The sequence below is a fragment of the Micromesistius poutassou genome (assembly GCF_964030765.1).
Source record: "Micromesistius poutassou genome assembly, chromosome: 23".
In the NCBI taxonomy this organism is placed as follows: domain Eukaryota; kingdom Metazoa; phylum Chordata; class Actinopteri; order Gadiformes; family Gadidae; genus Micromesistius; species Micromesistius poutassou.
The window spans coordinates 8,869,465-8,887,500 of NC_140293.1; the positions used below are offsets into that span (position 1 = coordinate 8,869,465).

General features: G+C 48.2%; 2 protein-coding genes across 4 annotated transcripts in view; both read right to left on the reverse strand.

Annotated features, from left to right (window-relative positions):
• The window catches only part of LOC311368579 (collagen alpha-3(VI) chain-like), a 79,917-nt gene that overhangs the window by 37,062 nt on the left and 24,819 nt on the right, over positions 1 to 18,036 (reverse strand). The gene's annotated exons all lie outside the window — the stretch shown is intronic.
• LOC311368629 (uncharacterized protein) overlaps positions 1 to 18,036 on the reverse strand; it is a gene marked incomplete at its 3' end in the record, with an annotated part of 35,021 nt that overhangs the window by 14,868 nt on the left and 2,117 nt on the right. Inside the window, exons 4-24 of the mRNA XM_084487434.1 lie at positions 17,294 to 17,907; positions 15,736 to 16,327; positions 14,852 to 15,451; positions 14,020 to 14,616; positions 13,280 to 13,879; positions 12,396 to 12,995; positions 11,564 to 12,160; positions 10,824 to 11,423; positions 9,940 to 10,539; positions 9,108 to 9,704; positions 8,368 to 8,967; positions 7,484 to 8,083; positions 6,652 to 7,248; positions 5,912 to 6,511; positions 5,028 to 5,627; positions 4,196 to 4,792; positions 3,456 to 4,055; positions 2,572 to 3,171; positions 1,740 to 2,336; positions 1,000 to 1,599; positions 116 to 715 (exon numbers count right to left, since the gene is read on the reverse strand). Coding sequence (XP_084343560.1) covers positions 116 to 715; positions 1,000 to 1,599; positions 1,740 to 2,336; positions 2,572 to 3,171; positions 3,456 to 4,055; positions 4,196 to 4,792; positions 5,028 to 5,627; positions 5,912 to 6,511; positions 6,652 to 7,248; positions 7,484 to 8,083; positions 8,368 to 8,967; positions 9,108 to 9,704; positions 9,940 to 10,539; positions 10,824 to 11,423; positions 11,564 to 12,160; positions 12,396 to 12,995; positions 13,280 to 13,879; positions 14,020 to 14,616; positions 14,852 to 15,451; positions 15,736 to 16,327; positions 17,294 to 17,907 — 12,588 coding nt within the window. The remainder of the gene's footprint in view (positions 1 to 115; positions 716 to 999; positions 1,600 to 1,739; positions 2,337 to 2,571; positions 3,172 to 3,455; positions 4,056 to 4,195; positions 4,793 to 5,027; positions 5,628 to 5,911; positions 6,512 to 6,651; positions 7,249 to 7,483; positions 8,084 to 8,367; positions 8,968 to 9,107; positions 9,705 to 9,939; positions 10,540 to 10,823; positions 11,424 to 11,563; positions 12,161 to 12,395; positions 12,996 to 13,279; positions 13,880 to 14,019; positions 14,617 to 14,851; positions 15,452 to 15,735; positions 16,328 to 17,293; positions 17,908 to 18,036) is intronic.

Genomic DNA, 18,036 nt, shown 5'->3' on the forward strand with positions numbered 1-18,036 from the left:
GCCACCTTTTCCCTTTGAGCACACACGGCTGACATAACTCAGATAGCTTCAGGTTATCCCTAAAATACATCATTTAAACTGACACAAGTACACATGGCCACACTTGGGAACATACCTAAAACTGTGGGAGATTCTGGAGTTACACCAATGACCACTGATTCCATTGAGGACTGCAGTTGCTGTTGCACACTTGGAAGGTCAGTAAATTCAGACACAGACAGAGCCTGTTCGGGACCATGGGATATCTTCTGCAGTTCTCTGGTATCAGAGCCTCTGGTTCCAATGGCAAGGGTATAGACCCCCAGCTCCTTCAGAGCGGTGGCTGCTGCATCAACACTGTCAAAGGACCTTCCACCGCTGAGGACTATGAGCATCTGTGGAACTCCTTCCAGACGCCTACTTCCAGCCGAGGCAGTGAAGACATTATCCCTCAAGTATTGGAGCGCTGCTCCAGTGTTAAGTGGCCTACCGCCCTTGTGCCTCAAGCCCCTGACATTAGCAACGACGTCGCCCTGTGCTTTGTACGTGTTCAGATAGAATTGGACAGCTGGATCTCTGCTGTACTGAACAACTGAGACTCGATCTCTGTCGTCATCCACATTGAGCGTATCCACAACTTTCTGCACAAAGTCACGCATTGCTGGGAATCCAGACCGCGTGCCATCAGATCCATCCAGCAAGAACACAACATCCCTTTTGGGCAGGCTGTGCTCAACTAGAAAATAATAATAGTAGACAAAGATTAGGGGGCTGTATTTACACATGTGTAGGGAAAGGCACAAACAGAAGCTCATCCAAAACATTAGCATTTTTTTTTTTTTTACATATAGGCCACTGCCTTCAACCCAGTTACGATAGATGTCTAACTTCAGCTTCATTCAACATCGCTTTGGCTTACAACTTGGGAACAATTACATTAGCTAGCAAGACATGCATTTGGCGTCTTAAAAGTCCCATTTTAATGTTCTAATGGCCTTCCGGAGACGATTAATAGCTCACCGATTACAGTTGGCGTCATTGGTGTGGCCCTCACTATGACTGTGCTGATGGCAGAGGACAGTTGCTCTTGTATGTTGGGGAGGTCACTGAAGTCAGACACTGACAAAGCATAATTTGGCTTAGAGGAGATCTTTTGCAGTTGTCCATGGTCCGAGTTCCTTGTTCCAATTCCAAGGACAGTGATGCCAAGCTGTTTGAGAGCAGCTGCCGGTGTATCTACACTGTCAGAAGACCTTCCACCATTTACAAGGATCAACAACTGTGGAACCCCTTCTTGGCGCCTGCTGCCGGAAGAGGCTGTAAACACGTTGTCTCTGACATACTGGAGGGCTGCCCCGGTATTGACGGGCCTGCCTCCTTTGTGCGTAAGGCCGCTGACTGTGTCAAGAATATCTTCCTTTGTGTTATATGTGTTCAGATAGAAATTGGCCTCCGCATCTCCGCTGTACTGGGCAACGGACACACGGTCGTTGTCTTCGCCCACATTCAGTTTCTCCACCACTGTGTGAATAAAATCACGCATGGCAGGGAATCCATTCCGTGTGCCATCAGAGCCATCCAGAAGGAATACCACATCCCTTTTTGGAGTTCTCTGGTCAACTGGGAGAATGTGAAAAACAGAACATTGATGCTAAAGTTGAAAGCGGCATGCAAGCATTAGCCTTTATGTTGACAATTGGAGCAGGAGTGCACCAAAAGGTACAACATGTTTCGGGTGTAATTAGGCAACAGTGTCTTACCTCTCACTGTAGGGGTCATTGGTTTAACCCCGACTACTACATGGCTAAGAGAGGAGGCGAACGGCTGCTGTACGTTTGGGAGGTCAGAGAAGTCAGACACAGACTGGGCATAACTAGGATCAGAGGCGATTCTTTGAACCTCTGTGCTAGAATTTCTAGTTCCGATGCCCAGAATTAAGACCCCGTTGTCTTTGAGGGCAGACGCCGGTATCTCTACGTTGTCACTAGATCGCCCTCCACTCAGCAGAATCAGTAGCTGAGGAATGCCCTCTTGGCGCCTACTTCCAGAGGCTGCCGTAAACACGTTGTCTCGGACATACTTGAGGGCTGACCCGGTGTTGAGGGGTCTTCCCCCTCTGTGTCTCAGTCCTCTGACCGTGTCAAGAACATCGTCCTTTGTGGTGTATGTGTTCAGATAGAAGTGGGCCTCTGCGTCTCTGCTGTACTGGACAACTGACACACGGTCTTTGTTTTCGCCCACATTAAGTTCGTCCACCACTCTCTGAACAAAATCACGCATGGCAGCGAATCCATTCCTTGTGTAATCAGAGCCATCCAGAAGGAATACTACATCCTTACCGGCAACGTCATGGTCAACTGAGCAAACGTAGAAAGACAAAACATCGATGAGCAAGGGACATTTGTTTTGGGGTCACACATTGATTGTGCACGACTGCAAATGCCTACGTTTGGCTACTAGTAAGAGTCATTAAGCATGCCACCTTTTCCCTTTGAGCACACACGGCTGACATAACTCAGATAGCTTCAGGTTATCCCTAAAATACATCATTTAAACTGACACAAGTACACATGGCCACACTTGGGAACATACCTAAAACTGTGGGAGATTCTGGAGTTACACCAATGACCACTGATTCCATTGAGGACTGCAGTTGCTGTTGCACACTTGGAAGGTCAGTAAATTCAGACACAGACAGAGCCTGTTCGGGACCATGGGATATCTTCTGCAGTTCTCTGGTATCAGAGCCTCTGGTTCCAATGGCAAGGGTATAGACCCCCAGCTCCTTCAGAGCGGTGGCTGCTGCATCAACACTGTCAAAGGACCTTCCACCGCTGAGGACTATGAGCATCTGTGGAACTCCTTCCAGACGCCTACTTCCAGCCGAGGCAGTGAAGACATTATCCCTCAAGTATTGGAGCGCTGCTCCAGTGTTAAGTGGCCTACCGCCCTTGTGCCTCAAGCCCCTGACATTAGCAACGACGTCGCCCTGTGCTTTGTACGTGTTCAGATAGAATTGGACAGCTGGATCTCTGCTGTACTGAACAACTGAGACTCGATCTCTGTCGTCATCCACATTGAGCGTATCCACAACTTTCTGCACAAAGTCACGCATTGCTGGGAATCCAGACCGCGTGCCATCAGATCCATCCAGCAAGAACACAACATCCCTTTTGGGCAGGCTGTGCTCAACTAGAAAATAATAATAGTAGACAAAGATTAGGGGGCTGTATTTACACATGTGTAGGGAAAGGCACAAACAGAAGCTCATCCAAAACATTAGCATTTTTTTTTTTTTTACATATAGGCCACTGCCTTCAACCCAGTTACGATAGATGTCTAACTTCAGCTTCATTCAACATCGCTTTGGCTTACAACTTGGGAACAATTACATTAGCTAGCAAGACATGCATTTGGCGTCTTAAAAGTCCCATTTTAATGTTCTAATGGCCTTCCGGAGACGATTAATAGCTCACCGATTACAGTTGGCGTCATTGGTGTGGCCCTCACTATGACTGTGCTGATGGCAGAGGACAGTTGCTCTTGTATGTTGGGGAGGTCACTGAAGTCAGACACTGACAAAGCATAATTTGGCTTAGAGGAGATCTTTTGCAGTTGTCCATGGTCCGAGTTCCTTGTTCCAATTCCAAGGACAGTGATGCCAAGCTGTTTGAGAGCAGCTGCCGGTGTATCTACACTGTCAGAAGACCTTCCACCATTTACAAGGATCAACAACTGTGGAACCCCTTCTTGGCGCCTGCTGCCGGAAGAGGCTGTAAACACGTTGTCTCTGACATACTGGAGGGCTGCCCCGGTATTGACGGGCCTGCCTCCTTTGTGCGTAAGGCCGCTGACTGTGTCAAGAATATCTTCCTTTGTGTTATATGTGTTCAGATAGAAATTGGCCTCCGCATCTCCGCTGTACTGGGCAACGGACACACGGTCGTTGTCTTCGCCCACATTCAGTTTCTCCACCACTGTGTGAATAAAATCACGCATGGCAGGGAATCCATTCCGTGTGCCATCAGAGCCATCCAGAAGGAATACCACATCCCTTTTTGGAGTTCTCTGGTCAACTGGGAGAATGTGAAAAACAGAACATTGATGCTAAAGTTGAAAGCGGCATGCAAGCATTAGCCTTTATGTTGACAATTGGAGCAGGAGTGCACCAAAAGGTACAACATGTTTCGGGTGTAATTAGGCAACAGTGTCTTACCTCTCACTGTAGGGGTCATTGGTTTAACCCCGACTACTACATGGCTAAGAGAGGAGGCGAACGGCTGCTGTACGTTTGGGAGGTCAGAGAAGTCAGACACAGACTGGGCATAACTAGGATCAGAGGCGATTCTTTGAACCTCTGTGCTAGAATTTCTAGTTCCGATGCCCAGAATTAAGACCCCGTTGTCTTTGAGGGCAGACGCCGGTATCTCTACGTTGTCACTAGATCGCCCTCCACTCAGCAGAATCAGTAGCTGAGGAATGCCCTCTTGGCGCCTACTTCCAGAGGCTGCCGTAAACACGTTGTCTCGGACATACTTGAGGGCTGACCCGGTGTTGAGGGGTCTTCCCCCTCTGTGTCTCAGTCCTCTGACCGTGTCAAGAACATCGTCCTTTGTGGTGTATGTGTTCAGATAGAAGTGGGCCTCTGCGTCTCTGCTGTACTGGACAACTGACACACGGTCTTTGTTTTCGCCCACATTAAGTTCGTCCACCACTCTCTGAACAAAATCACGCATGGCAGCGAATCCATTCCTTGTGTAATCAGAACCATCCAGAAGGAATACTACATCCTTACCGGCAACGTCATGGTCAACTGAGCAAACGTAGAAAGACAAAACATCGATGAGCAAGGGACATTTGTTTTGGGGTCACACATTGATTGTGCACGACTGCAAATGCCTACGTTTGGCTACTAGTAAGAGTCATTAAGCATGCCACCTTTTCCCCTTGAGCACACACGGCTGACATAACTCAGATAGCTTCAGGTTATCCCTAAAATACATCATTTAAACTGACACAAGTACACATGGCCACACTTGGGAACATACCTAAAACTGTGGGAGATTCTGGAGTTACACCAATGACCACTGATTCCATTGAGGACTGCAGTTGCTGTTGCACACTTGGAAGGTCAGTAAATTCAGACACAGACAGAGCCTGTTCGGGACCATGGGATATCTTCTGCAGTTCTCTGGTATCAGAGCCTCTGGTTCCAATGGCAAGGGTATAGACCCCCAGCTCCTTCAGAGCGGTGGCTGCTGCATCAACACTGTCAAAGGACCTTCCACCGCTGAGGACTATGAGCATCTGTGGAACTCCTTCCAGACGCCTACTTCCAGCCGAGGCAGTGAAGACATTATCCCTCAAGTATTGGAGCGCTGCTCCAGTGTTAAGTGGCCTACCGCCCTTGTGCCTCAAGCCCCTGACATTAGCAACGACGTCGCCCTGTGCTTTGTACGTGTTCAGATAGAATTGGACAGCTGGATCTCTGCTGTACTGAACAACTGAGACTCGATCTCTGTCGTCATCCACATTGAGCGTATCCACAACTTTCTGCACAAAGTCACGCATTGCTGGGAATCCAGACCGCGTGCCATCAGATCCATCCAGCAAGAACACAACATCCCTTTTGGGCAGGCTGTGCTCAACTAGAAAATAATAATAGTAGACAAAGATTAGGGGGCTGTATTTACACATGTGTAGGGAAAGGCACAAACAGAAGCTCATCCAAAACATTAGCATTTTTTTTTTTTTTACATATAGGCCACTGCCTTCAACCCAGTTACGATAGATGTCTAACTTCAGCTTCATTCAACATCGCTTTGGCTTACAACTTGGGAACAATTACATTAGCTAGCAAGACATGCATTTGGCGTCTTAAAAGTCCCATTTTAATGTTCTAATGGCCTTCCGGAGACGATTAATAGCTCACCGATTACAGTTGGCGTCATTGGTGTGGCCCTCACTATGACTGTGCTGATGGCAGAGGACAGTTGCTCTTGTATGTTGGGGAGGTCACTGAAGTCAGACACTGACAAAGCATAATTTGGCTTAGAGGAGATCTTTTGCAGTTGTCCATGGTCCGAGTTCCTTGTTCCAATTCCAAGGACAGTGATGCCAAGCTGTTTGAGAGCAGCTGCCGGTGTATCTACACTGTCAGAAGACCTTCCACCATTTACAAGGATCAACAACTGTGGAACCCCTTCTTGGCGCCTGCTGCCGGAAGAGGCTGTAAACACGTTGTCTCTGACATACTGGAGGGCTGCCCCGGTATTGACGGGCCTGCCTCCTTTGTGCGTAAGGCCGCTGACTGTGTCAAGAATATCTTCCTTTGTGTTATATGTGTTCAGATAGAAATTGGCCTCCGCATCTCCGCTGTACTGGGCAACGGACACACGGTCGTTGTCTTCGCCCACATTCAGTTTCTCCACCACTGTGTGAATAAAATCACGCATGGCAGGGAATCCATTCCGTGTGCCATCAGAGCCATCCAGAAGGAATACCACATCCCTTTTTGGAGTTCTCTGGTCAACTGGGAGAATGTGAAAAACAGAACATTGATGCTAAAGTTGAAAGCGGCATGCAAGCATTAGCCTTTATGTTGACAATTGGAGCAGGAGTGCACCAAAAGGTACAACATGTTTCGGGTGTAATTAGGCAACAGTGTCTTACCTCTCACTGTAGGGGTCATTGGTTTAACCCCGACTACTACATGGCTAAGAGAGGAGGCGAACGGCTGCTGTACGTTTGGGAGGTCAGAGAAGTCAGACACAGACTGGGCATAACTAGGATCAGAGGCGATTCTTTGAACCTCTGTGCTAGAATTTCTAGTTCCGATGCCCAGAATTAAGACCCCGTTGTCTTTGAGGGCAGACGCCGGTATCTCTACGTTGTCACTAGATCGCCCTCCACTCAGCAGAATCAGTAGCTGAGGAATGCCCTCTTGGCGCCTACTTCCAGAGGCTGCCGTAAACACGTTGTCTCGGACATACTTGAGGGCTGACCCGGTGTTGAGGGGTCTTCCCCCTCTGTGTCTCAGTCCTCTGACCGTGTCAAGAACATCGTCCTTTGTGGTGTATGTGTTCAGATAGAAGTGGGCCTCTGCGTCTCTGCTGTACTGGACAACTGACACACGGTCTTTGTTTTCGCCCACATTAAGTTCGTCCACCACTCTCTGAACAAAATCACGCATGGCAGCGAATCCATTCCTTGTGTAATCAGAGCCATCCAGAAGGAATACTACATCCTTACCGGCAACGTCATGGTCAACTGAGCAAACATAGAAAGACAAAACATCGATGAGCAAGGGACATTTGTTTTGGGGTCACACATTGATTGTGCACGACTGCAAATGCCTACGTTTGGCTACTAGTAAGAGTCATTAAGCATGCCACCTTTTCCCTTTGAGCACACACGGCTGACATAACTCAGATAGCTTCAGGTTATCCCTAAAATACATCATTTAAACTGACACAAGTACACATGGCCACACTTGGGAACATACCTAAAACTGTGGGAGATTCTGGAGTTACACCAATGACCACTGATTCCATTGAGGACTGCAGTTGCTGTTGCACACTTGGAAGGTCAGTAAATTCAGACACAGACAGAGCCTGTTCGGGACCATGGGATATCTTCTGCAGTTCTCTGGTATCAGAGCCTCTGGTTCCAATGGCAAGGGTATAGACCCCCAGCTCCTTCAGAGCGGTGGCTGCTGCATCAACACTGTCAAAGGACCTTCCACCGCTGAGGACTATGAGCATCTGTGGAACTCCTTCCAGACGCCTACTTCCAGCCGAGGCAGTGAAGACATTATCCCTCAAGTATTGGAGCGCTGCTCCAGTGTTAAGTGGCCTACCGCCCTTGTGCCTCAAGCCCCTGACATTAGCAACGACGTCGCCCTGTGCTTTGTACGTGTTCAGATAGAATTGGACAGCTGGATCTCTGCTGTACTGAACAACTGAGACTCGATCTCTGTCGTCATCCACATTGAGCGTATCCACAACTTTCTGCACAAAGTCACGCATTGCTGGGAATCCAGACCGCGTGCCATCAGATCCATCCAGCAAGAACACAACATCCCTTTTGGGCAGGCTGTGCTCAACTAGAAAATAATAATAGTAGACAAAGATTAGGGGGCTGTATTTACACATGTGTAGGGAAAGGCACAAACAGAAGCTCATCCAAAACATTAGCATTTTTTTTTTTTTTACATATAGGCCACTGCCTTCAACCCAGTTACGATAGATGTCTAACTTCAGCTTCATTCAACATCGCTTTGGCTTACAACTTGGGAACAATTACATTAGCTAGCAAGACATGCATCTGGCGTCTTAAAAGTCCCATTTTAATGTTCTAATGGCCTTCCGGAGACGATTAATAGCTCACCGATTACAGTTGGCGTCATTGGTGTGGCCCTCACTATGACTGTGCTGATGGCAGAGGACAGTTGCTCTTGTATGTTGGGGAGGTCACTGAAGTCAGACACTGACAAAGCATAATTTGGCTTAGAGGAGATCTTTTGCAGTTGTCCATGGTCCGAGTTCCTTGTTCCAATTCCAAGGACAGTGATGCCAAGCTGTTTGAGAGCAGCTGCCGGTGTATCTACACTGTCAGAAGACCTTCCACCATTTACAAGGATCAACAACTGTGGAACCCCTTCTTGGCGCCTGCTGCCGGAAGAGGCTGTAAACACGTTGTCTCTGACATACTGGAGGGCTGCCCCGGTATTGACGGGCCTGCCTCCTTTGTGCGTAAGGCCGCTGACTGTGTCAAGAATATCTTCCTTTGTGTTATATGTGTTCAGATAGAAATTGGCCTCCGCATCTCCGCTGTACTGGGCAACGGACACACGGTCGTTGTCTTCGCCCACATTCAGTTTCTCCACCACTGTGTGAATAAAATCACGCATGGCAGGGAATCCATTCCGTGTGCCATCAGAGCCATCCAGAAGGAATACCACATCCCTTTTTGGAGTTCTCTGGTCAACTGGGAGAATGTGAAAAACAGAACATTGATGCTAAAGTTGAAAGCGGCATGCAAGCATTAGCCTTTATGTTGACAATTGGAGCAGGAGTGCACCAAAAGGTACAACATGTTTCGGGTGTAATTAGGCAACAGTGTCTTACCTCTCACTGTAGGGGTCATTGGTTTAACCCCGACTACTACATGGCTAAGAGAGGAGGCGAACGGCTGCTGTACGTTTGGGAGGTCAGAGAAGTCAGACACAGACTGGGCATAACTAGGATCAGAGGCGATTCTTTGAACCTCTGTGCTAGAATTTCTAGTTCCGATGCCCAGAATTAAGACCCCGTTGTCTTTGAGGGCAGACGCCGGTATCTCTACGTTGTCACTAGATCGCCCTCCACTCAGCAGAATCAGTAGCTGAGGAATGCCCTCTTGGCGCCTACTTCCAGAGGCTGCCGTAAACACGTTGTCTCGGACATACTTGAGGGCTGACCCGGTGTTGAGGGGTCTTCCCCCTCTGTGTCTCAGTCCTCTGACCGTGTCAAGAACATCGTCCTTTGTGGTGTATGTGTTCAGATAGAAGTGGGCCTCTGCGTCTCTGCTGTACTGGACAACTGACACACGGTCTTTGTTTTCGCCCACATTAAGTTCGTCCACCACTCTCTGAACAAAATCACGCATGGCAGCGAATCCATTCCTTGTGTAATCAGAGCCATCCAGAAGGAATACTACATCCTTACCGGCAACGTCATGGTCAACTGAGCAAACGTAGAAAGACAAAACATCGATGAGCAAGGGACATTTGTTTTGGGGTCACACATTGATTGTGCACGACTGCAAATGCCTACGTTTGGCTACTAGTAAGAGTCATTAAGCATGCCACCTTTTCCCTTTGAGCACACACGGCTGACATAACTCAGATAGCTTCAGGTTATCCCTAAAATACATCATTTAAACTGACACAAGTACACATGGCCACACTTGGGAACATACCTAAAACTGTGGGAGATTCTGGAGTTACACCAATGACCACTGATTCCATTGAGGACTGCAGTTGCTGTTGCACACTTGGAAGGTCAGTAAATTCAGACACAGACAGAGCCTGTTCGGGACCATGGGATATCTTCTGCAGTTCTCTGGTATCAGAGCCTCTGGTTCCAATGGCAAGGGTATAGACCCCCAGCTCCTTCAGAGCGGTGGCTGCTGCATCAACACTGTCAAAGGACCTTCCACCGCTGAGGACTATGAGCATCTGTGGAACTCCTTCCAGACGCCTACTTCCAGCCGAGGCAGTGAAGACATTATCCCTCAAGTATTGGAGCGCTGCTCCAGTGTTAAGTGGCCTACCGCCCTTGTGCCTCAAGCCCCTGACATTAGCAACGACGTCGCCCTGTGCTTTGTACGTGTTCAGATAGAATTGGACAGCTGGATCTCTGCTGTACTGAACAACTGAGACTCGATCTCTGTCGTCATCCACATTGAGCGTATCCACAACTTTCTGCACAAAGTCACGCATTGCTGGGAATCCAGACCGCGTGCCATCAGATCCATCCAGCAAGAACACAACATCCCTTTTGGGCAGGCTGTGCTCAACTAGAAAATAATAATAGTAGACAAAGATTAGGGGGCTGTATTTACACATGTGTAGGGAAAGGCACAAACAGAAGCTCATCCAAAACATTAGCATTTTTTTTTTTTTTACATATAGGCCACTGCCTTCAACCCAGTTACGATAGATGTCTAACTTCAGCTTCATTCAACATCGCTTTGGCTTACAACTTGGGAACAATTACATTAGCTAGCAAGACATGCATTTGGCGTCTTAAAAGTCCCATTTTAATGTTCTAATGGCCTTCCGGAGACGATTAATAGCTCACCGATTACAGTTGGCGTCATTGGTGTGGCCCTCACTATGACTGTGCTGATGGCAGAGGACAGTTGCTCTTGTATGTTGGGGAGGTCACTGAAGTCAGACACTGACAAAGCATAATTTGGCTTAGAGGAGATCTTTTGCAGTTGTCCATGGTCCGAGTTCCTTGTTCCAATTCCAAGGACAGTGATGCCAAGCTGTTTGAGAGCAGCTGCCGGTGTATCTACACTGTCAGAAGACCTTCCACCATTTACAAGGATCAACAACTGTGGAACCCCTTCTTGGCGCCTGCTGCCGGAAGAGGCTGTAAACACGTTGTCTCTGACATACTGGAGGGCTGCCCCGGTATTGACGGGCCTGCCTCCTTTGTGCGTAAGGCCGCTGACTGTGTCAAGAATATCTTCCTTTGTGTTATATGTGTTCAGATAGAAATTGGCCTCCGCATCTCCGCTGTACTGGGCAACGGACACACGGTCGTTGTCTTCGCCCACATTCAGTTTCTCCACCACTGTGTGAATAAAATCACGCATGGCAGGGAATCCATTCCGTGTGCCATCAGAGCCATCCAGAAGGAATACCACATCCCTTTTTGGAGTTCTCTGGTCAACTGGGAGAATGTGAAAAACAGAACATTGATGCTAAAGTTGAAAGCGGCATGCAAGCATTAGCCTTTATGTTGACAATTGGAGCAGGAGTGCACCAAAAGGTACAACATGTTTCGGGTGTAATTAGGCAACAGTTTCTTACCTCTCACTGTAGGGGTCATTGGTTTAACCCCGACTACTACATGGCTAAGAGAGGAGGCGAACGGCTGCTGTACGTTTGGGAGGTCAGAGAAGTCAGACACAGACTGGGCATAACTAGGATCAGAGGCGATTCTTTGAACCTCTGTGCTAGAATTTCTAGTTCCGATGCCCAGAATTAAGACCCCGTTGTCTTTGAGGGCAGACGCCGGTATCTCTACGTTGTCACTAGATCGCCCTCCACTCAGCAGAATCAGTAGCTGAGGAATGCCCTCTTGGCGCCTACTTCCAGAGGCTGCCGTAAACACGTTGTCTCGGACATACTTGAGGGCTGACCCGGTGTTGAGGGGTCTTCCCCCTCTGTGTCTCAGTCCTCTGACCGTGTCAAGAACATCGTCCTTTGTGGTGTATGTGTTCAGATAGAAGTGGGCCTCTGCGTCTCTGCTGTACTGGACAACTGACACACGGTCTTTGTTTTCGCCCACATTAAGTTCGTCCACCACTCTCTGAACAAAATCACGCATGGCAGCGAATCCATTCCTTGTGTAATCAGAGCCATCCAGAAGGAATACTACATCCTTACCGGCAACGTCATGGTCAACTGAGCAAACGTAGAAAGACAAAACATCGATGAGCAAGGGACATTTGTTTTGGGGTCACACATTGATTGTGCACGACTGCAAATGCCTACGTTTGGCTACTAGTAAGAGTCATTAAGCATGCCACCTTTTCCCTTTGAGCACACACGGCTGACATAACTCAGATAGCTTCAGGTTATCCCTAAAATACATCATTTAAACTGACACAAGTACACATGGCCACACTTGGGAACATACCTAAAACTGTGGGAGATTCTGGAGTTACACCAATGACCACTGATTCCATTGAGGACTGCAGTTGCTGTTGCACACTTGGAAGGTCAGTAAATTCAGACACAGACAGAGCCTGTTCGGGACCATGGGATATCTTCTGCAGTTCTCTGGTATCAGAGCCTCTGGTTCCAATGGCAAGGGTATAGACCCCCAGCTCCTTCAGAGCGGTGGCTGCTGCATCAACACTGTCAAAGGACCTTCCACCGCTGAGGACTATGAGCATCTGTGGAACTCCTTCCAGACGCCTACTTCCAGCCGAGGCAGTGAAGACATTATCCCTCAAGTATTGGAGCGCTGCTCCAGTGTTAAGTGGCCTACCGCCCTTGTGCCTCAAGCCCCTGACATTAGCAACGACGTCGCCCTGTGCTTTGTACGTGTTCAGATAGAATTGGACAGCTGGATCTCTGCTGTACTGAACAACTGAGACTCGATCTCTGTCGTCATCCACATTGAGCGTATCCACAACTTTCTGCACAAAGTCACGCATTGCTGGGAATCCAGACCGCGTGCCATCAGATCCATCCAGCAAGAACACAACATCCCTTTTGGGCAGGCTGTGCTCAACTAGAAAATAATAATAGTAGACAAAGATTAGGGGGCTGTATTTACACATGTGTAGGGAAAGGCACAAACAGAAGCTCATCCAAAACATTAGCATTTTTTTTTTTTTTACATATAGGCCACTGCCTTCAACCCAGTTACGATAGATGTCTAACTTCAGCTTCATTCAACATCGCTTTGGCTTACAACTTGGGAACAATTACATTAGCTAGCAAGACATGCATCTGGCGTCTTAAAAGTCCCATTTTAATGTTCTAATGGCCTTCCGGAGACGATTAATAGCTCACCGATTACAGTTGGCGTCATTGGTGTGGCCCTCACTATGACTGTGCTGATGGCAGAGGACAGTTGCTCTTGTATGTTGGGGAGGTCACTGAAGTCAGACACTGACAAAGCATAATTTGGCTTAGAGGAGATCTTTTGCAGTTGTCCATGGTCCGAGTTCCTTGTTCCAATTCCAAGGACAGTGATGCCAAGCTGTTTGAGAGCAGCTGCCGGTGTATCTACACTGTCAGAAGACCTTCCACCATTTACAAGGATCAACAACTGTGGAACCCCTTCTTGGCGCCTGCTGCCGGAAGAGGCTGTAAACACGTTGTCTCTGACATACTGGAGGGCTGCCCCGGTATTGACGGGCCTGCCTCCTTTGTGCGTAAGGCCGCTGACTGTGTCAAGAATATCTTCCTTTGTGTTATATGTGTTCAGATAGAAATTGGCCTCCGCATCTCCGCTGTACTGGGCAACGGACACACGGTCGTTGTCTTCGCCCACATTCAGTTTCTCCACCACTGTGTGAATAAAATCACGCATGGCAGGGAATCCATTCCGTGTGCCATCAGAGCCATCCAGAAGGAATACCACATCCCTTTTTGGAGTTCTCTGGTCAACTGGGAGAATGTGAAAAACAGAACATTGATGCTAAAGTTGAAAGCGGCATGCAAGCATTAGCCTTTATGTTGACAATTGGAGCAGGAGTGCACCAAAAGGTACAACATGTTTCGGGTGTAATTAGGCAACAGTGTCTTACCTCTCACTGTAGGGGTCATTGGTTTAACCCCGACTACTACATGGCTAAGAGAGGAGGCGAACGGCTGCTGTACGTTTGGGAGGTCAGAGAAGTCAGACACAGACTGGGCATAACTAGGATCAGAGGCGATTCTTTGAACCTCTGTGCTAGAATTTCTAGTTCCGATGCCCAGAATTAAGACCCCGTTGTCTTTGAGGGCAGACGCCGGTATCTCTACGTTGTCACTAGATCGCCCTCCACTCAGCAGAATCAGTAGCTGAGGAATGCCCTCTTGGCGCCTACTTCCAGAGGCTGCCGTAAACACGTTGTCTCGGACATACTTGAGGGCTGAGCCGGTGTTGAGGGGTCTTCCCCCTCTGTGTCTCAGTCCTCTGACCGTGTCAAGAACATCGTCCTTTGTGGTGTATGTGTTCAGATAGAAGTGGGCCTCTGCGTCTCTGCTGTACTGGACAACTGACACACGGTCTTTGTTTTCGCCCACATTAAGTTCGTCCACCACTCTCTGAACAAAATCACGCATGGCAGCGAATCCATTCCTTGTGTAATCAGAGCCATCCAGAAGGAATACTACATCCTTACCGGCAACGTCATGGTCAACTGAGCAAACGTAGAAAGACAAAACATCGATGAGCAAGGGACATTTGTTTTGGGGTCACACATTGATTGTGCACGACTGCAAATGCCTACGTTTGGCTACTAGTAAGAGTCATTAAGCATGCCACCTTTTCCCTTTGAGCACACACGGCTGACATAACTCAGATAGCTTCAGGTTATCCCTAAAATACATCATTTAAACTGACACAAGTACACATGGCCACACTTGGGAACATACCTAAAACTGTGGGAGATTCTGGAGTTACACCAATGACCACTGATTCCATTGAGGACTGCAGTTGCTGTTGCACACTTGGAAGGTCAGTAAATTCAGACACAGACAGAGCCTGTTCGGGACCATGGGATATCTTCTGCAGTTCTCTGGTATCAGAGCCTCTGGTTCCAATGGCAAGGGTATAGACCCCCAGCTCCTTCAGAGCGGTGGCTGCTGCATCAACACTGTCAAAGGACCTTCCACCGCTGAGGACTATGAGCATCTGTGGAACTCCTTCCAGACGCCTACTTCCAGCCGAGGCAGTGAAGACATTATCCCTCAAGTATTGGAGCGCTGCTCCAGTGTTAAGTGGCCTACCGCCCTTGTGCCTCAAGCCCCTGACATTAGCAACGACGTCGCCCTGTGCTTTGTACGTGTTCAGATAGAATTGGACAGCTGGATCTCTGCTGTACTGAACAACTGAGACTCGATCTCTGTCGTCATCCACATTGAGCGTATCCACAACTTTCTGCACAAAGTCACGCATTGCTGGGAATCCAGACCGCGTGCCATCAGATCCATCCAGCAAGAACACAACATCCCTTTTGGGCAGGCTGTGCTCAACTAGAAAATAATAATAGTAGACAAAGATTAGGGGGCTGTATTTACACATGTGTAGGGAAAGGCACAAACAGAAGCTCATCCAAAACATTAGCATTTTTTTTTTTTTTACATATAGGCCACTGCCTTCAACCCAGTTACGATAGATGTCTAACTTCAGCTTCATTCAACATCGCTTTGGCTTACAACTTGGGAACAATTACATTAGCTAGCAAGACATGCATCTGGCGTCTTAAAAGTCCCATTTTAATGTTCTAATGGCCTTCCGGAGACGATTAATAGCTCACCGATTACAGTTGGCGTCATTGGTGTGGCCCTCACTATGACTGTGCTGATGGCAGAGGACAGTTGCTCTTGTATGTTGGGGAGGTCACTGAAGTCAGACACTGACAAAGCATAATTTGGCTTAGAGGAGATCTTTTGCAGTTGTCCATGGTCCGAGTTCCTTGTTCCAATTCCAAGGACAGTGATGCCAAGCTGTTTGAGAGCAGCTGCCGGTGTATCTACACTGTCAGAAGACCTTCCACCATTTACAAGGATCAACAACTGTGGAACCCCTTCTTGGCGCCTGCTGCCGGAAGAGGCTGTAAACACGTTGTCTCTGACATACTGGAGGGCTGCCCCGGTATTGACGGGCCTGCCTCCTTTGTGCGTAAGGCCGCTGACTGTGTCAAGAATATCTTCCTTTGTGTTATATGTGTTCAGATAGAAATTGGCCTCCGCATCTCCGCTGTACTGGGCAACGGACACACGGTCGTTGTCTTCGCCCACATTCAGTTTCTCCACCACTGTGTGAATAAAATCACGCATGGCAGGGAATCCATTCCGTGTGCCATCAGAGCCATCCAGAAGGAATACCACATCCCTTTTTGGAGTTCTCTGGTCAACTGGGAGAATGTGAAAAACAGAACATTGATGCTAAAGTTGAAAGCGGCATGCAAGCATTAGCCTTTATGTTGACAATTGGAGCAGGAGTGCACCAAAAGGTACAACATGTTTCGGGTGTAATTAGGCAACAGTGTCTTACCTCTCACTGTAGGGGTCATTGGTTTAACCCCGACTACTACATGGCTAAGAGAGGAGGCGAACGGCTGCTGTACGTTTGGGAGGTCAGAGAAGTCAGACACAGACTGGGCATAACTAGGATCAGAGGCGATTCTTTGAACCTCTGTGCTAGAATTTCTAGTTCCGATGCCCAGAATTAAGACCCCGTTGTCTTTGAGGGCAGACGCCGGTATCTCTACGTTGTCACTAGATCGCCCTCCACTCAGCAGAATCAGTAGCTGAGGAATGCCCTCTTGGCGCCTACTTCCAGAGGCTGCCGTAAACACGTTGTCTCGGACATACTTGAGGGCTGAGCCGGTGTTGAGGGGTCTTCCCCCTCTGTGTCTCAGTCCTCTGACCGTGTCAAGAACATCGTCCTTTGTGGTGTATGTGTTCAGATAGAAGTGGGCCTCTGCGTCTCTGCTGTACTGGACAACTGACACACGGTCTTTGTTTTCGCCCACATTAAGTTCGTCCACCACTCTCTGAACAAAATCACGCATGGCAGCGAATCCATTCCTTGTGTAATCAGAGCCATCCAGAAGGAATACTACATCCTTACCGGCAACGTCATGGTCAACTGAGCAAACGTAGAAAGACAAAACATCGATGAGCAAGGGACATTTGTTTTGGGGTCACACATTGATTGTGCACGACTGCAAATGCCTACGTTTGGCTACTAGTAAGAGTCATTAAGCATGCCACCTTTTCCCTTTGAGCACACACGGCTGACATAACTCAGATAGCTTCAGGTTATCCCTAAAATACATCATTTAAACTGACACAAGTACACATGGCCACACTTGGGAACATACCTAAAACTGTGGGAGATTCTGGAGTTACACCAATGACCACTGATTCCATTGAGGACTGCAGTTGCTGTTGCACACTTGGAAGGTCAGTAAATTCAGACACAGACAGAGCCTGTTCGGGACCATGGGATATCTTCTGCAGTTCTCTGGTATCAGAGCCTCTGGTTCCAATGGCAAGGGTATAGACCCCCAGCTCCTTCAGAGCGGTGGCTGCTGCATCAACACTGTCAAAGGACCTTCCACCGCTGAGGACTATGAGCATCTGTGGAACTCCTTCCAGACGCCTACTTCCAGCCGAGGCAGTGAAGACATTATCCCTCAAGTATTGGAGCGCTGCTCCAGTGTTAAGTGGCCTACCGCCCTTGTGCCTCAAGCCCCTGACATTAGCAACGACGTCGCCCTGTGCTTTGTACGTGTTCAGATAGAATTGGACAGCTGGATCTCTGCTGTACTGAACAACTGAGACTCGATCTCTGTCGTCATCCACATTGAGCGTATCCACAACTTTCTGCACAAAGTCACGCATTGCTGGGAATCCAGACCGCGTGCCATCAGATCCATCCAGCAAGAACACAACATCCCTTTTGGGCAGGCTGTGCTCAACTAGAAAATAATAATAGTAGACAAAGATTAGGGGGCTGTATTTACACATGTGTAGGGAAAGGCACAAACAGAAGCTCATCCAAAACATTAGCATTTTTTTTTTTTTTACATATAGGCCACTGCCTTCAA